Below are 25,613 nucleotides of genomic sequence, written 5' to 3' on the forward strand. Positions count from 1 at the left end.
GGAGGCCTGCTGAGCCCACCAGGCCACCATACCTGGGAGGGCTAGACATTCCTAATGGGGTCACAAATTGCAATTGCTTCATTAATATGCATGAGGCATGCAATTTGTGACCCCATTAGGAATCGCTAACAGTGTCTCAGACACTGTTGTACATGGCATTTAGTGACTCGCCAATGGCGACTCACATTCAAGATTTTCCAGTTTTTATTTATGATATTCCTAATCTTGAAATTTAAAGTGGAATGATTTACCACACAGGTGATGCGGTTATGTTCTGGTCGTTTCGATCCCTGAAGTAGGGCCATTCTGTCGTAGTATTTTGCCCTCTTAAAAGCATGTCGTACAAGACGATGTGGGTAGCCTCGTTTCAATAGTCTGTCCTTCAATTCGTCTCCATGCTTATGATATGCTTCCAAATCAGTACAATTGCGGCGAATCCGCAAAAATTCGCCAAAAGGGATAGATTCTCTTTGACAGTTTGGATGAAAACTATCAAATTTGAGAATGGTATTAACTTTAGGTGGTTAACTTTATGCTTATTAACTTTAGGTGGGTACCTTTTTGCCTAGATACATGTAATCTATGGCTTCTCTGTTGTCTGATACCATGTAGAGACCACTTACGGTCCACTTTGTGCTTTTTTCTTTTTCTTTATGGTCCAGTTTATCTCAATAAACCCACGGATCAAGCGACATAATTGTGCGACATCGGGGACTTATTAATTGGGCATTTTTGGAGAGACACCCATGTTTGGATAATGAGGTAAGGTATGGCTCTGGGCTGGAGCACACATGAGTCACATGTATAGTGACCATTGGACTATGACTCTTAATAATAAATCTCTTACTGTTATAGGAAATGAATAGAAAGAAAGCCCTCATACCTGTGATACAGCTACACATTTGAATATACATCAAGAATTGAACACACACCAAGATCTTATGGTGTGAGTGTTTATTGTCTTTCCTTTGCTATCTTTGACCAGTGTGGAATTTTGGATAAAGTCCGGATACATGGGCATTAGGATAGAATGAGACCCTCATGACTTACTGAACCATCCCATTGTAAGATCGACATTAAATGTATTCCTATGTGGAGGTTGACAGTGGTGCGTCACTAAGCTGGGATTGGTGTCAACAATCTGTTTTTATTTTGCTAAAAGTCTGTGGGTTTTTTCTATTGTGTTTGGTGGCAGCGCCTACAACCACTGTTATTATATTTTTTAGGTCCCCTTGGGTCTCACTGGGTTGCTGTTTCATCTGGGGAAAGGTCCTGAGGAAGGTGGCCTAGAGCCGCCGAAACGCGCGTCGACTACCAGAGTGCGGGTCTCAAAAATCTGGTTGAGACTGCTCTAGTGACAGGGGGCTCCCTGTCTACTAGTACCCAGCTACCTTTTCACAATTGGAGCTTTTGTGAATGTGTATGCATGAGTGTGTTAGTTGTTTGTGTGGGTGAGAACCTTTTGGGACACATGAATAATTGTTTTTTCTCCCTTTTTTAACGAAAATAATTCTTCTTGTTTTTTGTATAATGTTGTTGTAAATAGTGATTCTTTTTTTCTTGTTGTATATATTGTGTTAATAATTTACTTTTGCTATATGGATTTTGTGATTTAGCTTCATCTGGTGTTTTCAAATAATGAATTTTGTATTGTATCTGTGAAAGCAATGCTAATACTTTAAAGTATAAAGATAATAAATGATATATATTTTTGAAAAAAATGAGAAAAAAATGTGGTTGGTGCAATTTTGTCACTTTTATATGAAGAATTTGATAAATACAGATCTGAAATAACTGAGGCCTAGGAGGGAACTTTATCTCTTATTATTTGCATTCTCGAATGCTTCATAAAAGCCTGACGTCCCTTACGACGTTGAAACTGAAATGGGAGGAGAGTGTGGGGACGCCTATACCAGATGCAACTTGGGGTCAAATCCTGAGGAGGGCGTGGAAGGGATGCAGGAATGCCCGTTTCCAACAAGTACACTTCTTTGTAATACATAGGGCCTACTTAACACCAGGCAAGATACAAAGGCATTTCCATGTGCAGGGGGCGGCATGCCCTAGGTGCTTCTTCCCAGGGGCGGAGATGGACCACATGATGTGGGATTGCCCGAAGCTGGGCTTGTATTGGTCGGAAGTGGGAGAGATATTGAAGGGAGTGACAGGTAGACAGATGATTTTCGATAAGGCAGCCTGTCTACTACTTTGGTTCCCACACACAAAGAAAACGAAGATCACCAGTAAATTCATGGACCTGGGACTTATTTTGGCCCAGAGAGAGATCACCTGGCACTGGAAGTCGCCGGAAGGCCCGTCCAGTAGGCGCTGGGCAGCGGAATTGGAAAAGTGGACGAGAAGTGAAAGTATGGTCCGGCTTAGACAGGCAACCCGCACAGCTGATGAAAAGGGCATGGAGGCGGCACGGGCGTGGGAGGGTCTAGTACTTGCACGGCATGAGTACCACGAACAGGAGAGAGGCCAGGTAGACTGAGACTAATAGATGATTCCAGGTGACGCACAATGATATGAGTATTGTTCCCTCAGCTCCTGAGTAGCGAGATTTCCTCCTGAATTCGGCTCACACCTGCGAGAAACTAGGGGGTGGGTGGAGGTTGGGGGGATGAAGGACCTCTGCCGAAAGAGTGAAGATGATTGTTGAGAGTGAATAGAGAGGTGGTGACAGGATGTAGGCTCGTTGGGTAAGTCCCATTAGATGAGGCAAAGGACATTGAACTGATTCACTACTCTTTATTGGGGCCGGGGGGGACTGGTTACTGGTTGGGGTTGGGGTTGGGTAGGTGAAGAAAGGCAGATCTTTTACACAAGCCTGAATGTACTGATGTCAAGTGCATAGTGATGCTGTTGTCCTCTCGCCTGGTTTCTGTATGGATTCCTAGTTGTCGGCGCCCTGCCTCCGGGATGTGGGCTGATTGGCTGTGTGTACTTTTGGTCAGGACTGAGAACCGGCGATAAGCTGGTACAGGCGGAATTGTCACTATGATTGTACACTACTGTTTCTGCAATAAAAACTGTTTTAAAAAAAAAAAAGGGGATGTTGGATGGAGCGTTTGAGCAAATCAAACACTCACCCCTAGTCAACTGATCTGGGTTTAATCCATCACCATTCTTTAGCTCGCTCAGCCACCCCAGTTCAGACATGGCCATATGCAAATCAGTGTGAACCTGTGCCTCATGAGAACAGCCCAGCCCGAACTGCCAAGCCATGTCTTCCCTGGACCAGAAACAAGCATCCTGGGACCGGTTTCGGATTCATAATCCTCATCAGCCAGGCTATCTTGAATCCAGTGGCCAAGTGAGCAAGGGACTCACGTCTGAGCATACCCTGCCACACTTAGGGCGAACAAAGCGATACAAAAGGGGATGATGGACGGAGTGTTTGAGCAAATCAAACACTTACCCCCGGTCAACTGATCTGGGTTTAATCCATCACCATTCTTTAGCTCACTCAGCCACCCCAGTTCAGACATGGCCATACGCAAATCAGTCTGACCCTGTGCCTCATGGGAACAGTCCAGCCCGAACTGCCAAGCCATGTCTTCCCTGGACCGAGAACAAGCATCCTGGGACCGGTTTCGGATTCATAATCCTCATCAGCCAGGCTATCTTGAATCCAGTGGCCAAGTGAGCAAGGGACTCACATCTGAGCATACCCTGCCACACTTAGGGCGAACAAAGCGATACAAAGGCACTTCACATGACGATTAGTTTTTTCTTCTGGTGGTGGCACTAGGAGCATTCTCTATTAGTTCTCTCCTAAGGATGCATTTGATGTGACAACACCAAAAACCTACCTTTGCCACGCCAGCGGGCCAGAGCCGTGAGGGGAACGGCGGCAGCAGCAGGACGCCGGGAGGCAGCCCGGTCGAGCGGACCACACTCCCCAGCAGCCCCTGGGGCAGCAGCGCGCCCGTGACGTGCTAAGAGCGCCCGGAGGCACCTGTAAAAGGCTGACACCCCGGGAGCCCAGGGGGGAACACCAAAAACCTACCTTTGCCACGCCAGCGGGCCAGAGCCGTGAGGGGAACGGCGGCAGCAGCAGGACGCCGGGAGGCAGCCCGGTCGAGCGGACCACACTCCCCAGCAGCCCCTGGGGCGGCAGCGCGCCCGTGACGTGCTAAGAGCGCCCGGAGGCGCCTGTAAAAGGCTGACACCCCGGGAGCCCAGGGGGGAACACCAAAAACCTACCTTTGCCACGCCAGCGGGCCAGAGCCGTGAGGGGAACGGCGGCAGCAGCAGGACGCCGGGAGGCAGCCCGGTCGAGCGGACCACACTCCCCAGCAGCCCCTGGGGCGGCAGCGCGCCCGTGACGTGCTAAGAGCGCCCGGAGGCGCCTGTAAAAGGCTGACACCCCCATTCGCCCCGCGAGTCGCGCGCGGGAGCGTCCGGGAGAAGCCCGGGACAAGGGCGGGACAGTCTTTGGCAGTCGTTGGCAGGAGGAAGCAGGGCAGGGCCAGAGACTCTGCCCCTCGCAATGGGAAAACGCAAGCTAACAACGATTGGTGGTGAAGGTAAGAAGGCTAAAGTCCCTAAGAAATCAGAGACCATTATTTCATACCTGACATCTGCAGTAGGGGCATTAAACGATGAAATTGCTAGTGCGGAAAAAGAACTGGGCCTTGACCGCTCGGATACAGAGAGGAGGAATTTAATAGACACAGTGGTTCCTGAGCATGTTACACACATCCCCCTGGAACCCATTATAGAAGTCGCGACTTCTACTGCCTCCCCTGCTCCCAGGGCCATTACCCCTCCACATGCCCTGGATAGCGATATTGTACATGTGGTTTCTACTGTAAACACGCGACATAAGGCTAAAAACTTACGAGGGAAGAAGTCACATGAAGTACATGGCGCTAAAGCGGATAAACAGACATTCCAGGGCCTCCAGGACAATTTGGTTGAGGTAGTGGAGGGCTTAATCGAATCCCGTTTGGAACCTTTACTTGTGAATTTGGCCAAAGACATTGTGGACACTCTCAAATCATGTGTAGATAACATTATGAAAAAATGTGAAAGGATTGACAAATATCTCACGGAGCCTAATATACATTGCCCACGCTGTCAGCCCCACACTAGAAGCAGAGTGGCATGTGAACATGAGGCGAGGGTTATAACATCAACTGCGGCTTTATCTAGTTCACAAATGGAAGTGCACAGCTCGCAACATTTACCTGCATCCTTGTCACTTGATAAAAATATTGATTTAGCACGGGGGACCCATTTAGTAGGGGTCGAGGAGATGGGGAGGGCAGATACGTTACCTACCCCTAGACCACAGGTGCACCCCTCCAGTAAGCCCAGTAATAGACTGAGCCGCCCAGTGGATCTCCCCCCGGAGGCAGCAAGCCTAGTTGTCATCCTAACAGGGATTCCGCACATTAAACCACAACAGAGGGAATCCCATTTAGATTTGCTAAATAGAACTAGGAGATGGTGTGGCCAGTTCAGCAGTGGCAGTCTGGATGTGGGTAAACATATTATAGCGGCACGAAGGGTAGAATGGGTGGGGCGGAGGCCTAAATGCATTGCTGGAGATTGCGTGATTGTTAACTTTGATACACCCAACATTGCAGATTCCCTACTTTGGGATGGTTCTGACCCAGGGAGTGGAGGCATCAGACCACTCCCATTAGGGTACTTTTATCCTCCCCCCTCCTACCTTCAACCCAAAACAAACTTCCCTTATGCCCCAGTCCCCTTAGGCAGTGTGGAGAGACAGGGAGTGAAGACTCATGTATCCTATCAAACCCAGCAGGCATTATTGCGGGTAAGGCCAAATAGTGCTCTAGTAATAGCATCCGAAGTAGAGCATACCCCCAGTCATGGGCCAGGGATCACACTCAGCAATAGGTTCCATCCTCTTCTAAACACTTCTATGCTAGATACAAATGATTGACAACCACCCACTGTTTCACCATCTCGGGTTGTCACTACAGTAGCTAGTGGTCGCCATGTCACTGCAATGAGCTGGAACATTGCTGGGCTAAAAAAGAAAGTCTCTGATGAAAGATGGTTAAATCTAATCACACAATATGATATCCTGGGTTTCCAGGAAACTTGGGATTCCAGTGGGGATTTTTTCATGGATGGGTATCAGAGCTTTTCTACTAAAGCCACCCCTGGGGAGGGTGGCAGACACAAGGGGGGCCTGTATATATTTATTTCCTTAAAATTGCGGGGTTCTGCACGGAAAATAGCGTTTTCATCTGATAATATACTAGGTATAGAGTGGGCAAGACCAAATTCCCCCTTAATCTTGATAATCAACTTCTATAACGCACCTGATAGAGATAGAAGCTGTTCACATTTGAGTTCCCTAACTTCTTTTTTAATAACATATAAGTCACAGCAATCTGCTTTATTCGAAACCCTGTTATTGGGAGATTTTAATGTTCATCCGTGTAATTGGGGATGTCAGAATAAGGAGCTATTGGGCCCACCAGGAGCTCTCAGTACTCATTTTGAGCACACTCCACAGGGGGCGGATTTGGAGAACTTATTAGCAAACCAAAACTTGTACGAGGCACACGGGTCATGGGAGGACGTAAGAACACCAACCTTTGTTGGCAGAGATGCTAGCACGGTCATCGACTATATCTTTATCACACCAGGGTTAATCGACATGGCGGTATCTTACGAAGTGATTCCCTCCCCCTTTAGCGATCACAACCCAGTGGTCCTGCTCCTGAACATGGGCCTCAACAGCGTCACCCAGGTTGAGCGTCTGGGGGGTCGCAGTGATACCCTTGTCCCTAAGGACCAGGGCCGCAGACTAAAATGGGCAAAGGTGGTGCCGGATTCTTTTATGAATAACCTTGTACAGAACTCCCAAGACGACATGTCAATTTGTATGGATAGTACATCTGAGGGTAGTGCCATTATTAGTTCTTTTTCCACTATTTGTTTTAACATTAATAAGGAATTAACTTGCACTAAGAAGCAGGTTGATCTCTCCACCCCAAGATGGTTTGATAAAGAATGCTCAAGGACACATAAGGATTTACTTCAAGCCCTAAAACAACAGCCAAGAAATAAAGACCTTGTGGTTGGGCTTAGGAAAAAATATAGACAGGCGATTGAAAAGCGGAAAAAGTCTATTAAAAGTGAGGCTTGGGATAGTCTAATATCGACCAATACCTTGAAGGATAGCTCCAAATTTTGGATGGTCATTAACCATCCTTATTTTTCTACATCAACCAATACTGTCATGGACTGTGTAATCTCTGAAGATCAATGGGTTGATCATTTTAGTAAGATCTACAAGAGTGATATGCTCCCAGCACCCAGTAGGTTCCATCAGCCCACGACTGAAGCCCCCCCTGTTGTTTTCAATGAAGTGGAGGTCAACAAGGCAATAGTTGAGATGACCAAACACAAGGCTCCAGGACCCGACGGTGTTCCGGCAGACTTATACAGCTCGAGTCCACTCCTTTGGGCCAAAATACTTACTAACGTTTTTAATGCAACGGTTACAGCGGGGTTCCCTGAATCCTGGGCCACCTCAACTATCGTCCCAATATATAAGAAGGGGCCAAGAAACGATCCGTCCTGTTACAGGCCGATATCGTTAATTGACTCCGCTGTCAAGATTCTCGGCAGAGTTATCTTGACTAGACTGAGCAACATTACTAAAGAGAAGGGGGTGCTCTCGGAACTCCAGTATGGTTTCCGTGAGAAACGGGGCACAATTGATCAGTGCCTGAATTTACATATACTGGTTAGCAAATATACTGTGGCAAAAGAGGGTCATATATACCTTGCATTTATGGACCTTTCTTCAGCCTTTGACTTGGTCAATAGGACCAAGTTATGGGCCATTTTAGCTGGGATAGGGTTTGATCCTCCTCTTATAGATTTTTTGGCGGCCCTTCATGAAGACTTATCAGCTTCCATTAGAATAACCCAGGATGGCAATACCACCAGACCCTTTAAATCCAGAAGAGGAGTGAGGCAAGGCTGCATTTTAGCCCCACTCTTATTCACCTTATACATCAACTCTTTGGATAAAGCACTGGAGGGGTCCACACTTGACATCCCGTACGTGGGAGGGGCCGCAGTGCCTGTTCTGCTATACGCAGACGATGCGGTCCTCCTCGCTCGTACGGGAGTGGGGCTACAAAAGCTTCTGGATGCATTTGGTGATTTTATGGCGAAACTCGACTTCGTGGTCAATAATAAAAAATCTCATGTTATGGTGGCCGGGAGGCGGCAAAGGCCAAAAAAACTAAAAAGTTTTAGTTGTTGTGGTGTGGGGGTCTCAAGGGTACAGGTCTTCACTTACCTGGGTGTGATCTTTGAGGAGAAGGGCTCATGGAAACCGCAGGTGTGCGCTAAGTCACTTGCCGTAACCCGCTCAACCTCAGCCTTGCTAAGCTTTGCAAAGCGATTAGGCTCACGTCCAATGGAGGCACTACTGAAAGTGTACAAAACAAAATGCCTTTCCATAGCCACCTATGGCGCAGCGCTGTGGGGTTACTATTCAACCGGTGATTTGCAGATTGTGGAAAATCAGTTTCTAAGATCACTACTAAGTGTTCCACAATCCACCCCAGTTTTTTCCCTACACACAGAGTTAGGCCTGGGCTTCATTACTGATCAGCTTCTCTTGGAACCATTGGTATGTTGGGCTAAAATCTGGCTGAATAATGAAATTAGGCTTAACCACATTATTCTTAGGGATTGTATGGTGTTGGATAATGCTTTAAAGATCCCGTGGTTAGCTTATGTGAAGGGCGCCCTGGAAAGTCTTGGTAGGCCCAACCTTTTTAGCCACCCTAATACAATCTGCAAGGGGGACGTGAAATGGATTAAGGAAAATTTCCTGAGGAGGGCAGCGTTAAAGCGGGAGAGTGAGGAGTTGATTAAACCCAGAGCAAGAGCAAATGTTCTCCTCCTGACCACACCGTCGATTGAACCTTATCTAACAATTGTAAGCCGTCCATACCATCGACACCTTCTTGTTAGATTTAGGTTCAACATCATCCAGTACTCTCTGGGAGTCTTCCCTGTATGGGGGGTGCCAGATGAGTCAATACCCTGTAGCTGCGATAATTTTTCAGAGCAGTCCATTTTACACTTTGTAATGTTTTGTGAGCATTTCAAGAAGAGTAGAAAACTATACCTCGTCCCTATTTTAAGGGAAGCAGGCTTTACTCAGGTGCGCCCAGCGTTTCTTCATCTGCAGTTACTAGGGAGTACCAAGATAATCTTCGGGGTTGCTAGCTTTCTGGTCGCAGCTATGCACACAAAAACCAGGAAGCTATCCCCGAAGGACATGGAAGGGCGCCCTCATTACATTGCAGATTTAGCTAATATTTCTTAAATTAACTACTCTTCTTATGATTACATTGCGAATGTACTGTTTTTGTTTTAACATCTAAATTATTGACTGGATTTACATAGCACTTTGACTGATTTTTAAACAGTTTTAACCATATGAATTATACGATATGTAAAATAACTTTTTAACAACTGTTTTTATAAATTGTACTGTATTGTTGCTTTTATGATTTTAACTAATCGAATAAAGCTGGCTTTTGACTTTGACAACCTTTAACCCTCTCCTAACAAATCACTTGAAAGTCTTTTATGCTCTGCCCTAAAAAGACACATGTCTCCTCCTAAGGTTATTTTGCCCTCTCTTACAAAGGTGCTTCTAGAGGTCACTATTTGTGCCCTTTCCTAAAAAGGCAACTGAAGAGACTCCCATTTGCCCTTTCTTGAAAGGATGTTTGAAGAGACAACCATTTGTCCTATTCTAAGGAGGCCACCTAAACAGGCTCTTAAAGAATTAACCAAGTACATTCTTCTACAGAGGTAGATGAAGAAGCAACCACTTGCCTGCTTCTAGCCCTACAAGAAGAAGTTTTATGAGGCCTGCATTTAGCCTCTGTTAACAGGGAAATTGATGACACAACCATTTGTTCTCTTCTAGGAAGGCCCTTCACAATGTGTCCATTTATCACCTAAGAATGTGCTTAATAAGATCATAGCTTTTCTCTCTTAAGAAGTCTTGTGAAGTCACCATTTGCTCCACCCTAACAAGAACACAATATGGTCACAATTTGCCCCTACTAAGAAGGTGCTTCATGAGGTCTACATTTGATATATGCCTCTCCCACCGCTTGACAAGGTTCTTGAAAAGGTGACCATTTGCCTTCTCCTAAGAAGGGGGTTGACAAGACCACTATTTACCCTCTTGTGACAAGGCACTTTGTTGTAATGGAGGTATGTATTAATAGAATAGGGGTTTTAAGATTGTCCCTCATATGTTGCTATAGTGTTAATATCTACTATGTCATTAGCTGCATTCTGATGTAATATAGAATGTTGAGTTGAGATAGGTAGGTGAAGAAGAGATGCTGTAGGAAGAGCAGTTAACTGCTCTCGCTCCCGGTTTTGCTGGAGCCTGTTTTGAAAGAATAAATTGCTCTTCAGACTTCTATGTTGGTAGTCTTTACTACAAATTTGGCCACTCGTGGCCTTGGCATTTAAAGCTTCACGATCTGGGCGATGGTTGTTAGTGACAAGGCGTTTCTACTTTCCAGCAACTTACTTTGACTTTGGCAAAAGTACATCAACAAAAGTATTTAGTGATTTTAACATCGAAATCTGGGTGAGTGCATTGTTTATCAAAGTGTTAGAACAAACGCGAAGACTTGCTAAGCAATTTAAACTGTGCAGTGCCAACCTGAGAATTCCACGGACGTGCGACTTGCCTCGATCATATCTATGCTTCATAGCCAAAGTACTGACGTACAACCTAGCGCCCATATTGGGTGGAATTTGAAGCAAGGCTTGAAGGCACGCATCGACGTACAAAGTGTTGGCCATTTTAGGTGTACCCTTCACACATACTCTGTAGTGCCCATTGTACTGGAATATGCACGGTATGCTTTAGTTTTCTGACAACATCAATACAATTCTTTCAGCATTACAGATCCGGATGATACTGAAGTGTCTGCGTCTAGTTTGCGCATTCATCGCTTTAGTTATTATACAGTGTAGTCTTCTACAAATATTAAACATTGCTACACGGCGCTGTGATTTTAACAAAATCTGAATCGGAAAAGCTTATTGGTAAGTGTGCGCACATCGCATCTAGTGCAAGTGTATTTATTCCATGAGCACAGTGAACTTTGCAACAACTTCTTATATAAATGAGGTAAATTTATCTATTTTGAAGATTGTTACATACTGTACAGCAAGGCATTATGGCATCAGGTACCTTAAATTTAATGCCACCCCAACCATTTGTACCATCATCTGGTGACAATTCTCTAACAAGGCGCGAATGGAAAGAATATTTCATGAAGTATATAAAATTGGACCAGCAGGCCAAAGGTGATGTTTTTCTTCATGCTATAGATGACTTGGATACATATTATGCACCTACCGTATGTGTAGGCATAGACATGAATACGTTATATCATAGGAAGCAGTCTAAGGAGGAGAGTATTGAGGATTATGTTTCTGCTTTGAAGAACTTAGCTTTGACATGTTGTTTTGGTACATTACACGACAAACTGATTAGAGACCACATAGTCATGCATGCAGCTGATACTTCAATACAAAAGAAACCATGGCCCAAAAAGGGAGTCTCCATTACAGGAAGTTGTTGACTTAGTAAAGCACACTGAACTATCTAATAGATGCTCAAAAGCTGTACTGGAAGATAATAGGACAGTATCCGAGTTGGATACAAAACAGGATAATAAGGATGTGGTTAATACAATAAAGTCAAATAGGAAGTCAGACACCCCTCGTGGAAATAATATTATTCAAATGAAGCCTAATTTCATGAAAATGCAAACTGAATATGCCACTGATTTTAGATGTTATAGATGTGGTCTCACTGGACATTTTGCCAATGACAAAAAATGCCCAGCCAATAATCAGAAATGTTCAGGATGTGGTATTGTAGGGATTTTCAGAAAGTCTGTAGGAAAAACAGTTGGAATTATAGAAAGGTATCAATAAAAGTACTCGAACAGGATTCAAGCTCTATTTCATAAGATAATGATCATGAAGATACCAGCTTGTGTGTGTTAAGTGTGGGCTCAGAATCTGAAGTCTTGAGTTTACATAGTGAGAAAAAGAAACCCAAGTGTGAAATATTTATGGGAGGGGAGACTATTATTGTTACTGATGATTCAGGTTCACCTTATACTAACCATAGTAGATGAAAAAGTGTGGAAAGAGAAATTTATGCCAGTTGTGGGAAACAAATTAGAGTCACCTGATATTGCTCCAAAAAGCTTTAGAGGGGAATCTATCATTCTCATCAGCTATAGGAAATTGATGTTTGTGGTTAAAGATGTGAAGCAGAATGTAAATTATATGTTGCCAAAGCTGGTCCTTCGGTGTTGGCGTGGTGGGACTGGGGTAAACTTGATATCATTTTGAATCTCAATAGTGCCGATCCTGTTATGGTAGTCCAAAGTAAGGAGGAGGATGAGACAAATATAGTAGAAGAATTTGTTGGAGTATTTTGAGGCACCATAGGTAAACTTAAGGGATTCCAGCATAGGATCATTTTAAAGGACAACGCAGTTCCTTGCGTCCACAAAGCTAGAAATATCCGTATGGAAATTAGAGAAGAAGTGTTAAAATAATTAAACAAGTAACAAGAAGATGGCATAATATAATCTGTGGATTTTTCAGATTAGGTTACTCCATTACTTATAGCACGACACGCTAAATGGCAAACTTAGATTATGTGTTGACCTAAGAGATTTGAACAAGAATATTCTAGTGGACCAATTCCCTCTACCCAGAATTAATTAAATGTTATCGGCAATAAAGGATATTTAATGGTTTAGGACTATAGATTTAATTGCTGCGTACCATGAGGTGCCCCTACATCCTGAAAACCACCGGTTAACAGCATTGATAACACCCTTTGGTTGCTTTCAGTTTGTAAGGGCACCTTTGGGATTGGCATCAGCAAATGCGATGTTCCAACATTTAATGTTCAAATTGTTTAAGAATAAAAAAATATGATATCCTGGTTATGGGAAGAACGAGAGAGGAGCATGATTCCAAGCTTAGAACAGTTTTAAAGGTTTTGCAAGATAAAGGTTTAACAGCAGAGTATGTGAAGTGCAAATTTGAAAGAGGAACAGTAACATACTTGGGTCAGGAGATAGCTGAGAATAGTGTTTGTTAGAAATGGTATTTCTGGTTGGCTGAGGTTTGCGCCAAAGCCAGGCAGAAACCACCACTCTAGTTAGGGCAAGGGAATTACACTCCAAAGATAACCCCTGCTCACCCCCTTGGCAACGTGACACGAGCAGTAAGGCTGATCCCGGAGGCAATGTGTAAAGCATTTGCGCACACACACCCACCAGCAACAACATCCCAGGCCCCCCACAAAAGGAACTCCACACAAGGTTATATAAAAAAATAGCCTTTGTATTATCAAAGAACATCAGATAGTAATCACGCCATATGCATTGTGTCAACTGGCACGGGCAATATTTACAAGGGATTATGTACACCTGACAGGGCCACCTGGACCACTGTCAGGATTATCACAAATTGAACTTGGTAAAGGTGAACTAAAACATACTAGTAAAAATAGGTCATAGAACGTACAGTCAGTAAACACTGATAATCACTGCACTTGCAACAGTCTGTGCCATGAAATCTATCATATACAGTATCCCATCAGTCTGACTACATTAGACCCTCACCACCTAAGTAAAACCTTACACTAGGGGCGTAAATCACACAGGGAAGTACAATCTCCCTAACATACCTAAACAGGTAAGGCAACCTCCTCTGCATACATCATATCTAGAGGCATCAACCACAGGGTGCGCAAAACATACTACACACAGTACATTTCCTAACACCCAAAGCATTAGCACATAACTCACATCAAGGTCAAGGTTGCGCCACTGCGCCAGAACCTAAACGTTGCAGCTGCCCACTACTTGCTGGGCAGCTGAGGACAAAAGCAGGGCCTAAACGCTGCAGCTGGCACTAAGTGCTGCGCAGCTGTGGAAGGCCAAAGTAGGGGCGAAGGAGTGCGTCCCACTCCTGAGTCCAAAAAGAACAAGTCCCTAGAAAGAAAAACCTAAACGGTGTAGCTGCCCACTACTTGCTGGGCAGCTGGGAACTCAAAACTGCAACAGGGGCTCTCACTAGCCCTTCAGAACATTGCTCCAAAACGTTGGAGCCACACAGGGCTCTGAAAGTTCATATTGTGCACACGGTGGAGCCTTCTAGGCTCTGAACACACATGTGCCCTCTGGAGCACTCTGGCTCCTCAAATAAATAAATGCCCCCAACGGTGTAGCCCTCTGGCTCTAGGAATACTTGGGGCCTTCAGGGGCAAGAAAACAGGCCCTTCTCTTGCCCTCGGGACCCCACTGGGTCTTTCGAGATAATTAGGGCCATAGTTGGAGCCATATGGCTCTGTACAAATGGTGGGGCGGCCGACTGCCATCCGGGGCCGCCCCTCTCTGGGCGAGACTAACTTGGCGCTCTCCCCCCCCACCCTCCGGGCAGCTCCACTCACCGGCTACTTCTCCGGGGGCGGCGGGGGCATGAACCATACTTCACCCGGTCCCCCATCACGGTACCGGGACTTTGGGAGGCGGAGCCCTCGCGGCTCCGGGCTGACTCCTCGGCCGGGGCTCCCGCCACCGCATGGGATCCCTGCGACACTGGTGCTGCGTTCTGCTGGCGGCCCCGGGGCTCTCCCTAACTCACGGGAGCCCCGGGCCATGGGAGGCCATGACTCGGCCGGCTTTTCTCCTTCTCCGGCAGGGCGCCGGCACTCTAGCCAATCCCAGTGCGGCAGCGGGCGGGACTTCCCTTCAAAACCGGAAGTCCCACCCAGCGTCAGGCACTACGGTGCCTGACTTCCTGTTTGCGGCACGAGGGCCGCGGCAGTGATTTTTTGGGCATAAAGGAGGGGTGGGCACCCTCGGTACGCAAAATAATACGTAGAAGCGGGGTGGGCACCCGCTAAGGCACACAAATAAGCGGGGTGGGCACCCGCTCTAGAATTAATTCAAAGTGGGCACCCGTGATGGCTGCCAAAGGGCAGGAGTGCTTCCCCCGAGGGAAAACGACAGCGCTCTGCCCCTAAATGAAAGATAAAGCGCTCACAAGGCGCTGGGGTACAGCAACTGCAAAGCCCCCAAAGAAGGATCCCCCAGAGCAAAGCTTCCCAGCAGTCCGGGGCATCAGGAGGGGCAATGCAGGGCCCAGGGGCCAGCCCACAGGGCACTCCAGCAAGGAGACAGCCCCCATGGCAGTCCCTCCTGGGCCCCACTGGCAGCAAGCCCCCACCTGTTAGGATCCAAGCAGGAACTTGAGGTATCCAGGCATCCAGGGGCCGGGCAGGGCCCAGGGAGGCAAGCCTTCCCCTGGGCCCCAGCAGCAGCACGCCCCTGGTAGATTCAAGTCAGGAAACAAGAACGTTTTACATGAGGTCACAGCCTCTTTTTATACACACATTTCCTTTGTTGTCAATGGTGCAGGCAAGGGGCAAACCAGATGCAACTGGTTCCTGAGCACTTTGTTTTGCTCAGCCCCTCTGCTTATTCACAGGATGGGTCAGGGACATCAGACACACCACATGGGGTGGAGCCAGCATTGTGGAGGGAAGGCCCAGCCCTATTCAGGTCCCAGGTGCACTCCTCCCACCCATCTGGATGTAAATCTCTCCATTCACCACCGGGGCAGACCTATCCTGACTCCTGGAGCCAGGCACACCAGCCAGCTCCAGCCAATCACAAGCGTGACAGTCAATTCACATTCACTGCACAGACAGGCCGACTTCTAGAAGTGGCACTTCCACACCAGACACATTAAATCTGCACACATCATCGCGCAGCATTCAATCTCACGAGTCCGCACATACCAAACTCGACCCTGCACTCCCCACACATCAGGAACTATCATGGACTCACATATCCCTCATGTATTCCTATGGGAGGGCAGGCCAATCTCACACATGCACTCAGAGAGCGCACGCACTTTACACTGGAACACAGTGTCAAAGTGCGCAAAGACCAGAAATCACTATAATTATGTAACACTAAAAGGCAAAAAGTTGAGGGGTGAACCTGCCAGAAGGGCCAAGTCCAACACAACCCCCTTCCAGCCAAAATGCAGGGCAGACCAATCACCACTGTGATGGACTTCCCTGCTTTGGGCGATAGAACACGGACGCGGGCCCGCACTGCAGGGACACCCTCCGGTTGTACGCCATGTTGTTCCACAAAACAAGCACACAAAAAAAAATATTCAGGCCCAACTAGGCTACACCACCGGTACTCCTTAGTTGTCCACGGCTAGGACCAGGCCCTAGGCCACCCATATACCACTGGTCCTTTCCACTCCACAGAGTGGGGGTGGTAACCCCTGGCATACACTAGCCATTCTCCACTCCCTTTCTCAGCGTAGTTCCAAACTACAACTGATCCTTCAACCTAGCGACCGCACCCTCAGGCTGACCAGAGGTCACGGGCAAGAATGCCCCACCCTACCTCTACTTGTGGGGTTGTGCACTCTCCCAGGAGAAGCACCTTCCAGAACACAACTCTCCCACCAGTTTAGGACCTCTCTCCCTCAACTGGTCTACCACCTGGGATCCAAATTCACTGGATGCACAGGGGTCAGTGGCAAGGTCTCTCTCCCTCTGCAACCCCTTCCAGAGTTCTGCATCCTCCCAACTGGAGTGGTACCCCTAGAAGGCAAACCGGACAGGACGCTGGCTACAGCCGCCCTGCCGTCCAGGACAGGCAAACACCTGAACCTGGCTCCCCAACCTAGGGACGCTACCCTTTGGTTAGATGCCTGGCGCACCAGGACTTCACAAGTTGAAAATAAAGTCTAAGGCTTTCTCCTCTCCTTCAGCAGCAAGGCAACCACTGCAGGCCAATCCCCCGGGTCAGGGACAGTATTCCTCCTTCAGCTTTCCCAGTTCCTTCTCTTCAGGCAGTGGTTTCTTCTTGTAATTGCAGGACACTGCTTACAGTTGCCCTTACGTCCAGGACAGGCAAACACCTGAACCTGGCTCCCCAACCTAGGGACATACCCCTTTGGTCAGATGCCTGGCGCACCAGGACTTCCTGAGGGTGACACATAACTAATGTGTCATGTCACAATTCTGCCTGTCACTCAGGACAGAAGTGGCATCAGCATGGTCACTCACCGGCGACACAGCCCTTCTGGCTGGCCCCTGACCCACTGGTTCTTCCATTGGGGAGCCTATCCCCCTCGCACCCCTCCATCTGGACTTCTGCACCCTCCCAACTGGAGCGGTACTGCCAGACAGCAGAACTACTGGAACCCTGCTTACAGATGGTCCAGGTTCTCTCAACACTGGGAGATCCTCCCCAAATGGCCTATTAGTACAGCCTAGGCCCCCGACCGGATGTTCCCTGAAGAAACAATCCAGGCCCTGAGACTGGGTTTCGGGCACCTGGAGACCCGCAGTCCCACCCACTCCTTCTCCTCTGAGACAGGACGTGAGCCCCTACACCGGGACCCAGCTGGGCTACTCTGAACCTCACCTGCGTCTTACCTGTACATCCCCTGTACAGCATCTATATCCCACCTGTATTCTATCACGTGTTACAACAGATTCGGACCACAGAGCCAGTCATGAGGTCGGGCAGAGTTAGGAAGACTCCCTTAAATCCAAAATCCAAACAAAAAAAAGGTTAAGCAAAAGCGAGCACAGAAGAGTTAAGCGGCCCAGGACTGGGGCCAGTATCTATTAAAACAAGTACCGAAAGCAACCCAGTCAAGGGAAACACCAGCATCTGTTCTGGCACAAACTCCACCACCAATGACGATGACGTCAGCATAGTGCCAAGAACGGGAGAATCAACTTCTCATCAATTAGTCGACCCAACGCAGTTACCAGGAACCCAAAGGGATAGAGACCTCATAAGTATTGACGAGGCATCTCAAAGGAAAAAACCCTGCACCTTCCAACCTAAAATCTACACAAAATTCTTGTTCTTGAAAGATCCTGGACCAGCAATTTATTAAAAAAGCGAGAATGTAAAAGGGTTGCAATCGCCAACACAAGCCAGAGAAGTTCGGACCAACTCATCAGCCAACTCATCAGTCTCTCACCACGTTCCCTGAACCACAGTCCCACCACCAAGTTAAAAACCAAGTTAAAACCCATCAAAGGAATACGCCTATGGCGGGCGACCAGGTTCTACCAAAAAGCACCGCCGACATCAGGTCGGCTGGATTGGACTCTGAAGAGACAATAGGGGCAAGAGTTGAAACTGATGTACTAGGGGGCTTGAGGAACCCTCCGGGTTCCCTGACCCCAAACCAGTTTGCTGATCAATCGGGAACGGTCCCCCGCTGCAATAATTACAACCAGGTGCACCAGTAGACCCGGTGGTCTCCAACAGCCCCCAGGCCAGCAAACAATCAGAACGTTACACAATGTCTCCTTATGAAGACTCCCACGCATCATGTCCGGACTTGTCTTTCCTGGCCTCACAGGAATGGGAGTAGCTCATTGCTTCTTATAATTTAAAACCTGCTCAAAATCACACATCTCCTGCACCAATGAATACACCATTGCAGGAAAGATGCAATTTCAGCAATACTACGGCCACCGAATCTATATGGGCGGCAATTTTAAACTCAATGCAATATTCAACCACTGCTGTACAATATCAATCACACAAAATGGACTTTCAGCTTACGGTCCTTCAGACCCTGGCCAACTTCACGTCAGGGATCAACAAAAAGTTATCAGAGCTTAACAGTCTAATTAAGCGGGGACAAGAAGCGCTACACGGAAGACAAACCGTTCATCTTGAATGTACTTGCGCACCAATAATCGATAAGCTAATAACATTACCAACTGTGTAAGGGAATCTTATATCAGACATAAAAGGCAGTGCTCCAATGTCCCTTAAATCTACAGATGGTCAGCAAAAAAGTCAGGGACCATTTCGTCCAAACCCCAAAAAATGGATCCAACACCAACTACCGTATTCAACACTCTTGTAGATAGTGATGCAACACCAATAATGGCCCCAACACAAACAACTCCTTCCAAAAAAAAAACCACACCTTGGAAAGCCCATAACAAACAAAAAAGGAAGGGTCGTAATAAGAAGCCAATAGCTTTTGCTCTAAGCGCTTTGAGTAAACCACCCGTCATTGTGTTTGAACCAGATTCCGATGTTGAAGAAACTGGGTCCAGTCCCTCCTCCACCTTGCCTTGCAGGTTGGATCATTCCACCGCAGGGCCTCCCACAACCACGGCTGTCACTTTGGGGCCACCATTGAGATCAGCAAGACCATTGAGATCAGCAAGACGGAACACCCCAAAAGTGAATGAGAGGCAGGTGTCAAAATTATTAGCAAAAGACCCAGCAATTCCAAGACATATCAAGGAAGATCAAACCTTGGGGTCATCATCCAATGAAGTCCATCTGCCAAAAAACGAAGATCGACAACAACAGTCGGTGGGGGGCTCTGCAAAACAAAGCTGCTCATGCAGCAAAATGAAGTCTCTATCAGTCCTCTCGCCAATCTCTCGCACTTCTGTCAATCAAGGAGCAGGACAGAACAACCTTCTGCAATTAAGGCCTCATTCACAGAACAAAACCCCTATTTACAGAATTAAGGAAAGCACAACTGAAGAATTGGTCAGTATCATCCTCATTCCTGAATATGAATCACAGGGAAAATATGATATATTAAACAGAGGGAACGTTTTATGACTCTGAAATTCCATCCCGAGCCTTGAGAATATAAACTCATCGGACTTACTTTCCATAGAATTCCTTCCAAATAATAATCGTCTGGGGCCTGAGGTGACAAGGACATGATGGAGCTCTAGTGAAATCGCGGACAAAATGAAGGAAGAAGAAAGCACGCTCGAGCATTGGGGTATAAAACTGGCACCCGAACTGAAATCTCCTTATCTAACTCCGTTTTTAAAAGCTCAGATCAACGTCCCAGACAAAATCACCACCTCTGTATTAAGAGGGGCAAGAAGTAGAACTCCTGGTGAATTAACTGCTTGTATAAGGGTTCCAATCTAAGCAGAAGCTAAGGGTCATTAATTCCAATTTTGAAACCGGGACCACAGGCCCGGTCGCAAATAACACGCACAATAATAACAGAGCGTCCAAATTGACAAGAATGCGACACCCCACAGATAGCTCCATCAGAACAAGGAAAAATTAAACTCTGTATCTGGAACATTAACGGCCTGGCAGCCAAAATGGTCGATTACGAGGTAGTTAATTATTTGAAAACATTTGACTTAACACTCCTCCGGGAAACCTGGGAAGATAATGCCCAGGAGCTCCAAGGGTATACCTCCTACTTCATCCCGGCAACAAAGGACTCTAACTTTGGTCGCATTTCGGGGGGACTAATGATGTTGGCTTCAATAACTACAGTGGGTTCAATACAATCCATAGAGGTGGAAATTACACCACCTAATGCAGTTCACTCATTACAGATAAAGCTTAATTTCAACAATATGTCACAAGAAGTTATAATAATTAACATCTACGTGCATCCCAAACGGAAACAAAAAGCTGTAAAGGAGCTGTCAAATGAAATAAAACGAATTATGGATGAGCAAGACACCGATCACATAATCGTTGCTGGAGATTTCGATCTATACCTTTTTGGGTCAAGCCAAGATGACGGATCTGTACACAAACTCACAGCATTATGGGGGATGCCAAATCCGGGCAGAGCAAATATTAACAAACCGTCAAGATGGGCCGAATATCTGTTACAGGAATTAGAAAATTTTAATTTAAGAGCACTGAACTGTCATTTCTTGGAGGACAATCCACCAGTTGCTACATTTCACTCATCAAAAACTTCCTCTTACCTAGACTTTACGTTTGTAACACTAGCCATGTTCAATAAAATAGCAACTTACAAAATAGGCGACAATGCTCAGAGCAATCACCTACCACAGGAAGTGCTGTTGAATGCGAGGCCGGCCGATATACTAGATATTTGGAACCCGATTGCAACTGAAGAAGGCGCCAATCTAAAGCGTATAAGGTGCAACGCTAACAATATTGAAGCTCTATCAGCCTCTGCTAAAATCCTATTTGAGAGAGAAAAAGAAACTCGGCCCAACTGCAACAGCATGGGAAAACTTTATCAAGACCTTCAGTGGAAAATTTGCGACAAGGACTGGGACCAAACCAAGAAAATCGGAAGACGAATTAACAAAAGCGAAATCCAGCCCGGAATCTAAGAGCCTCAAACGCACTATAAATCAAACCCTACGACAACTGCAAAAAATACCGGGGGACTTGGAGCTGCAGTCGACTCTTCAACAAATGAAGGCACTATTGAACAGGAAGAAGTGGAGGAAAATAAGACTAAAGAATAATGAAATGTGGGCTAAGCTACTGCATGACGCCAAGCAACACAACAGCGCTAAGTTTTGGCAAATGATCCATAAGTCAGAGCGACGAACCACCCAGGAATTAGCTCCAATATAACAGAGGCTGATTGGGTAGATTATCCCTCCGCCCATTTTAACAACAATAGGCAAAAGGGGGGGAATCAAACAAGGGAGCGGGCATTGCTCTTCCGGATATCGAATCCCATAACAAGGGAAAAGTGATAAAACTGCACAATCAAAGATCACTTGGCCAACAGCACCAATACCCATACGCAACAGGGGATCCTCTTGGCTGCTGATTTAGACTCTACAAACCCCACTGAAGAGGAAGGATATGCTCCCACAGAAAAACAGATAAAAGGTCTGATAGCCAGGGGTAGAGTTATGGGAGCGCCCGGCCCAAACGGGATCCCACCGATGTACAAACACTTTTGGAGTAAGGCTCTATTACCAGTCTTCAAGGGCTTAAACTCCACAGTCACCATTCCGGAATCTTGGAAAGGATCTATTATTAGCCCAATTTTTAAACAAGGCAATAGAAATGATCCAAACAGCTACCGACTAATAGCCCTTCTTGCCGTAGATGCCAAATACCATGCAGGAACAATCTTGGATGAGTTAACATCCTGGGCCTCAGAAAATTCTATTATTCCCATCAATCAAACTGGGTTTTGCAGTGGCCAAGGAACAACAACAAATATCTTGTCTCTCACGTTGTTTAATGGATGCAGCCAAGGAATTAAAAACGCCGCTCTTCCTTTGTTTTATTGACTACCCAGCCGCCTTCGACCATGTCGACCGTGCCAAACTCTGGGGAAAACTGGAAAGTTGGGGTAGACCAAACACACTCTTTGATCGGCTAAAACAGGTTCACACAGATACATGGATCAGGATTAAATTTGGCACAGGGACACATATCTCAAAACTAATCATGACCTCGTAAGGCCTCAAGCAGGGGTGGGTCCTTGCCCCACTTCTTTTCAATCTCTTTTTAGCCGAACTGCCTGGGGAGCTGGACAGCTGTGTATCCCATGCTCCAAAACTGGGAAACAAGCTATTGTCTAACTTGTTATATGCTGATGACCTGGTTTTAATCAGTCGGACGCCAATTGGTCTTCAGCACCTATTAAATACGACAAGCAGTTTCTCTAACTGGAATGCCCTCAAAATAAACCTCAAGAAAACCAAATTTATGGCAGTTAACTATCACAAAAAGAAGAACAATAGCTGGTTCCTAGATGGCAAACGTCTGGATCAAGTACAGAGTTATAAATATCTGGGAATACTAATGGATCATAAAAAACTCATTCAAACTTCAGCTAGAGTCCATGCTGAGAAAGGGGATTACAACATATTTAGCACTGAAGTCAAGGAAAAGAGACGGCCCCCCGACCTCACGCTTAATCCTTTTCTACAGGTCCTGAGGGCCAAACTGCTGCCGACACTGACATATGGGAGTGAGGCTCTTAAAGGTAAAGACGCAGCAGTTCTTGAAGTCGTAATAGTCAACTCCTATACAACAATCTTCCAAAATATGTCTCTCCGGCTCACATACGGCTGGAATTTGGGTTCCAAAGACAAACAGTGGAAAGAAGGAGTGCTTATTTTAAAAGTTAGCATAAACTCCCACCTCTGGAACGCCTTACTTCATCAAGAAAAATGTCCAGCCAGGATGGATTATCCTCTGGTATGGGAGATGGAGGAAATCAAATACCTCTACATTATATCACTAGAGAGAGAGATGCCTTAATGATAGCCAACTATGGCACTGCCATGGTTAAAATCGCTGATAACATTACCAAATGGCTCTGTTTACCGCTATCTATGGCAGGGAGAATTTCACTAATCAAAATGGTCCTCTTGCCCAAGCTCTTATATCTATTTATTAACATCCCATACTACCCTGGCTACTCCTTTTTTCAGACCCTCAGAACGCAACTTACGCGACTAATTTGGGGAGGGAAACAACCACGTCTTAGTCTCAACACTATGATGCTGCCATACAGACTGGGTGGGTATGACGTGCCTAATTTTGAATATTATTATTACTGCGCCCAGACCCACTTCGCGACTTACTGGTTCCACCCACCGGCTTACATGGCCCATTTAGCCGTTGAAGATGGCTACATGACACCAGCGCCCTCGATGACTTATCTCTTCACATAGGTGAATGAGCGCGGGCGGGATCCGTCCACGGGGGACTGCACAGTGCTGGCTTGGCAGAAAATAGCCCATAAGCTGGAAGCCCCGATGCTATACTCCCCCAATATGACTCTGGCACGTCACCCATTACTGACGGTTACGAAGGAGGGGATTTGCCGTAGGATGCTTGAGAAACTGAACTATTCCACTTGGGGGGACTTTTCCGCCCCCTGACTCGGTTTTTTGACCAAAACACACCCACGGTAATGGACACATTTCTTTACACCAGACTACGACTCAATGTTAAGGCGGCGACGCCGGCCTTCCCAGAGGAACCACCTGTATTAGTGCCGTTACAGCTGTTTTTGCAGAAAGAGACCCCCAACACGCAGTGTCTTTATTGTATAAGCACACCCAGACGGCGTCACCGCCCACTACGAGCAAGGCAAGACAGGACTGGGACAGGGACCTAGCAATTACACTGTCTGATGACCAGTGGGAACAAAGCTGCACACACACGGAAGCGGTTACAGGGAACAGCAGGCTGCGGCTAATACACTTCAAGTTCCTTCATAGGCTGTACCATACCCCGGTAGGGCTCCACAGATTTCACCTCAGGGATGATGATCGGTGTGTTAGATGTGGTGAGGAAGGAGCAGGCTTTCTCCACCTGGCGTGGACTTGCCCACAGGTAGCACTTTTTTGGGAACACACATTTGCAGGCCTTTCCAATATGCTGGACACCGAGCTGACACCTTGCCCTTTAATGGGCCTGTTGGGCCTCTCACAGGGTGTCAATACCCCACACAAGTAATTCCTAGTCATGAGCCTGCTCCTGGCGAAGAGACAGGTCGTGAGCCGTTGGGGGAGAGGGAGGGCTCCTAAATTTAAAGATTGGATTCAAACCATGACTACATGGCAAGAAACTCTAGGCCATTATGCTGACCAGTTACCTCTGAAATCCCGACCGAAGGACATTTAGAGCCCTCTGACTAGGTATCTACTGGCGCAGGATGCTGAAGGGGAGATGGTGCGAATGCCGAGGATGTGGCTGGGGGGGAAGATGCCCTTACAGACTCCACCTAATGTTGCAATTGTGTCCATGGGACTGCACACGCAGCGGAAGGGAGTGGGAAGGGCTGTGGAACTGCTGAATGTGCTGGCCCAGGGCCTCGCGGACATTACATTGAGAGAACCTGGTGGACAACTGCTAATTGATAAATGACTTGCATTGCGAGACTGTGGATCATGTAGTTCATACTATGTAGAAATCTGCCATTATTCCTGCTGCCTGTTACGGGGAATGCGAGTATATCATCCAGACTGTGTAACCCAAGAGCAGGGAGCCGTTGATGGTAATCAAAAGGGGGGATGTTCTTCTTGAAGATGTAGATGCAGGAATGTGTACAATAGTAATACGTAATGGCTTCTTTTTGATCCGTCGCAATGTCTATTACACAGATGTACTGCATCCTTTTCTTTTTCTCAATAAAGGTTTTTGAAAAATCAAAAGAAAAAGTCCAGCCAGGAATTACTTGTTTGACTCTATTGAGTTATTGGGCCTGTCTGAACTCTGGGCCGTTCCAACAGATCATCTTTCCTTAAAAAAGCAGCGAAAAAAACAACATCCATGTTATCTGTTTAGAAGACAAAGCAATTCTTACTAAAAAGGCACACGGCTGGATAGTGCTCAGTGACTACGCAAGGCCAAATCCCCAAGCCTACTTAGGTGCAGGAATCAAGAACGAAGGAAAACGTCCTAAGGCTGCTTTTGGGGGTAATTGCGATTAAACCCCATCTTCCACCATGGGAAAGGAAAGGAGGCATTCCGACCTGTCGTCTATGCGTTAGTGGGAAGGAAGACATAATTCATGTAATTTGCAACTGTCCCAACTTAAGGGATATAAGATTCACCTTGTTACGTCCCTTTTTCAGGTATTACCGCATCCGGTCCTGTAGGCAGGCAGTGAAGCATTGCTTCAACCCCATTGACGTCCAGCTTAACTGTCAGCTAACAAAATTCTTCGAGACGGTAACTAAGAGACTTAAATCCCTG

The 25,613-nt window shown here is 46.6% G+C and overlaps 1 protein-coding gene across 5 annotated transcripts in view; it reads left to right on the forward strand.

The window, feature by feature from the left end:
* The window catches only part of ENTHD1 (ENTH domain containing 1), a 1,583,016-nt gene that overhangs the window by 1,372,819 nt on the left and 184,584 nt on the right, over window positions 1–25,613 (forward strand). The window contains exons 8-9 of one of the 5 annotated variants that reach the window (XR_013608915.1): window positions 663–762; window positions 856–921. The exons of 2 other annotated variants lie outside the window; for them this stretch is intronic. Coding sequence is in view for 1 of the 3 variants with exons in the window: in XM_078683405.1 (XP_078539531.1) it covers window positions 1,227–1,276 (50 nt within the window). In the remaining 2 variants the exon portion in view is untranslated. Of the gene's footprint in view, window positions 1–662; window positions 763–855; window positions 922–1,226; window positions 1,610–25,613 lie in introns of those variants that run through there. 2 more of the 5 variants (XR_013608914.1, XM_078683405.1) reach the window with 2 other exon arrangements.

Source organism: Lissotriton helveticus, chromosome 1_1, assembly GCF_964261635.1.
Source record: "Lissotriton helveticus chromosome 1_1, aLisHel1.1, whole genome shotgun sequence".
Taxonomy (NCBI): domain Eukaryota; kingdom Metazoa; phylum Chordata; class Amphibia; order Caudata; family Salamandridae; genus Lissotriton; species Lissotriton helveticus.